We start from the raw sequence: 2762 nt of genomic DNA, 5'->3' as shown, positions 1-2762 counted from the left end.
CAGCCCCTGCCACGGGGACCCCAGAGCCCACAAGTGCTCACCTCTGCAACGCACTGGTGCTCATCATACTCCAGGAAGAACCACAGCACGAGGATCTGGTGCATCTGCATCTCCAAGGGCTTTGTTCCCCCTTCCACCAGTACCTCCATCACCGTTTGGAAGAAGCGAAAGAAGGACAGCTGCACATGGGTGCAGAGGAGAAAAAGAGGAGAAAAAGACCTCAGCACTGGCTGCTCCAGGCCCACCAGGTACAGGCACAGGCCTGAACATCCACAGGGCAGTTTCCTGGCAGCAGCCAGTGCCTGTGGCTGGGGGGCACAGAACCTTACGTTGTCAAAAAGTGGCTGGAGCGCCTCAGCCAGTCTTGGGGCAGTGGAGATGAATGCCCGAATGTCTTCTTTCCGGAGCACATTCACAAACACAGAGAGGGTCATCATGACCACACCTCCATCTGCATCAGGCAGCAGCTCCAGGAGGTGTTGAGACAGGCTGCAGATGATTTTGGCCTGTGTGGAACACAGTGCTGTGCTGTGAAACCCTGAACAGCTGCCCCACCAACAGCTCTCTGGTGGTGCAACCCCACGCTGCTGCCCCAGGACCCAGAGGCCAAAGGCCTGTCCCACAGGGCCCGGGCAGTGGAAGAAGGAGGCAGTAGAGGTGGGAGGAGCATCCATAGCTCCTGAAGCCCAGCCAAAGCACAGGAGATTGTGTTCCCGAACCCCAGGCTGCCCGTGTGGCTTCAGCCGGGTATCCCCTTCTCACCATTGACAGATCCATCCAGAGCACCATGCGGCCTCTGAGAGCCAGGCGACGTCTCTCTGGGCACTGGCTCTGCTGGTGCCTTGACAGGATCTGCTCGAGACTTCTGTGACATTTACTCCCGTCCAGATAGTCCAGGACCTGGAAGGCAGAGAGCAGTGACGGGGTGCCCGGGCAGCAGGAGCCCGGAGCCACCCAGGGCTGGGCCCAGGCAGCAGCACAGGGCACAGGCACCGTCCCGGGCAGCTGCGGTTGCCAGAGGGCAGAGAGGGGGAGGCAGCCGGGCCAGGCAGCGCTCGCCATCAGGCTCACCTCCACAAGGAACTCCAGGGCAGGCAGCTCCCAACGGGGGTCCGCAGTGCTGAGCAGCCCCAGCAGGTGGATTGCCAGTGGAGAATGGGAGGGGGTCAATTGGCGGCGCATCTCCCTGTCAGGGGGGAAACCATGGAGCCTGAGCAGGGTGGGCAAAGCTCTCCCAGCATTGACTCATGAAGGCCTGGTCTTTCCCCAGCAGCCCAGGACAGGACGTGGGCACTTTGGCAGGTGGCTCCTCCTGTGCACCCGCCTCTCACAGCCTTTTCCAATCTGCTCGGCCAACCCTTGGGGCCAAGGCCCTCTGACCTACGCCCATGGGGGCTGTGTGGGGTGCCCCGTGCCCAGGGTAGAGATTACGGGGGCAGTGGGGACAAGGGTGTCTCACCTGACATGCCGACCCACTGCATAGTGGTGGGGGTCGGAATTCACGAGTTGGTCCCAGGCACGCCTGCGCTTCCTTGCCATCAAAATATCCTCCCACCGCAGATGGCAGAGCAGGGCCTTGATGGTCTGTACCAGAAACCTGTGTGCAGAGCAAAGGTCAGGTCATGCTGGGAGCCCTGGCCCCAGCCCCGAGGGCATGGCAGGAAGAGAGGACTGGGATGGAGCACCTGTTGGGCTGGCTGGGAAGGTGGTGTTGCTCCAGGCATCCCCTCCAGAAGGTGTTCACCTCTTCTGGCACCTGCTCTGTGCTCATGGACACTTGGAATAAGAGAGCCATGAGCAGGCGGGGGACAGAATTCGTCACTGCATCCTGGCACTTGGGCTCCTGGAGGATCAGCCTCAGTGCCAGGGTTGCCTGCAATCAAAGCACACAGAGACAGCGCTCAGTGTGAGACGTCCATGTGTCAGGGCCCGAGCGTGGGAGGGAGAGGCCAGGGGAGAGGCAGGGGGAGCAGCCGGCCTGGTGGCCCTGAACCTGCCCCTCAGCCACATTTGCAGCCCAAGGCCTGAGGCAGGGAGATGCAGTGGTGTGGGAGGTGACTTAGGGAATAGCAAAGGCCACTTCTAGAAACTCACAGCCAGGGCAAACACATCCCTGTTGTCGCCATCGGAGGTGGACATTTCGTGCGCTGGCCAATCCTTCATCACTCGGAGCAGTACTGGCAGCACCTTCTCCACTGCTGTTCCCGAGGAGCCGATGCTTCTCCACATCATTGCTGCAGCTCTGTGGAGCCAGAGCTCTGGGTCAGAGGGTGTCTGCCCCAGCACTGTGGCCTGGGCAGCTGTGGGGACCCATGTGACAGAGCCACGGTGCCTTGAGGGGCAGGGAGGGCATGTGGCAGCAGGATCGGGGGCTGACAGACCAGGGCTGGGAAATGGAGGGGCCCAAGTGTCCTGGAACTCTCCATTTGTCTGGCAGACCACATGGGACAGGCTCTCCAGGGTGATGGGTTCTAAGGGTTGGTGATCCCTGAGCCATCAAGGCAGCTGGGCCCTGTACCTGTCACACTCTGGGGCACAGCGCAGGAGAGTCATCACCACATCCCGTGGGTGTGCCTCAGCGAGCCTGCAGATGTTATTGTGCATCCTGATGCCTGGAGCCATGTGGGAGGTGAGGCACTGGTGCATGGATCTCACGATGGTCGGCACCTGGAGAGGCAGTGGGGGACAGCTGAAGAGGTGCCAGAGGGAGCAGGTTGCCCAGCTTGCCTGAGAAGTGTTTCCCTTCCCTCTGCACTCTGCTG

The 2762-nt window shown here is 61.2% G+C and overlaps 1 protein-coding gene across 1 annotated transcript; it reads right to left on the bottom strand.

Annotated features, from left to right (window-relative positions):
- Positions 1–41: 41 nt before the first annotated feature.
- On the bottom strand, positions 42–2691 carry LOC113961439 (maestro heat-like repeat-containing protein family member 6; the record flags this gene model as incomplete). The annotated part of the gene is made up of 8 exons (XM_027671751.1): positions 2519–2691; positions 2095–2242; positions 1686–1873; positions 1460–1597; positions 1072–1186; positions 763–900; positions 330–506; positions 42–179 (listed from the first exon to the last, which is right to left on the bottom strand). Coding segments are annotated over exons 1-8 (1170 nt in total), but the record flags the coding sequence as incomplete, so codon positions are not given.
- Positions 2692–2762: the final 71 nt, after the last annotated feature.

This window comes from Neopelma chrysocephalum, unplaced genomic scaffold (genome assembly GCF_003984885.1).
Source record: "Neopelma chrysocephalum unplaced genomic scaffold, ASM398488v2 Primary Assembly neopelma1_97195, whole genome shotgun sequence".
Classification (NCBI taxonomy): Eukaryota; Metazoa; Chordata; class Aves; order Passeriformes; family Pipridae; genus Neopelma; species Neopelma chrysocephalum.
The sequence above is the reverse complement of the archived record's forward strand: the minus strand, read 5'-3'. Positions and strand labels throughout refer to the sequence as shown.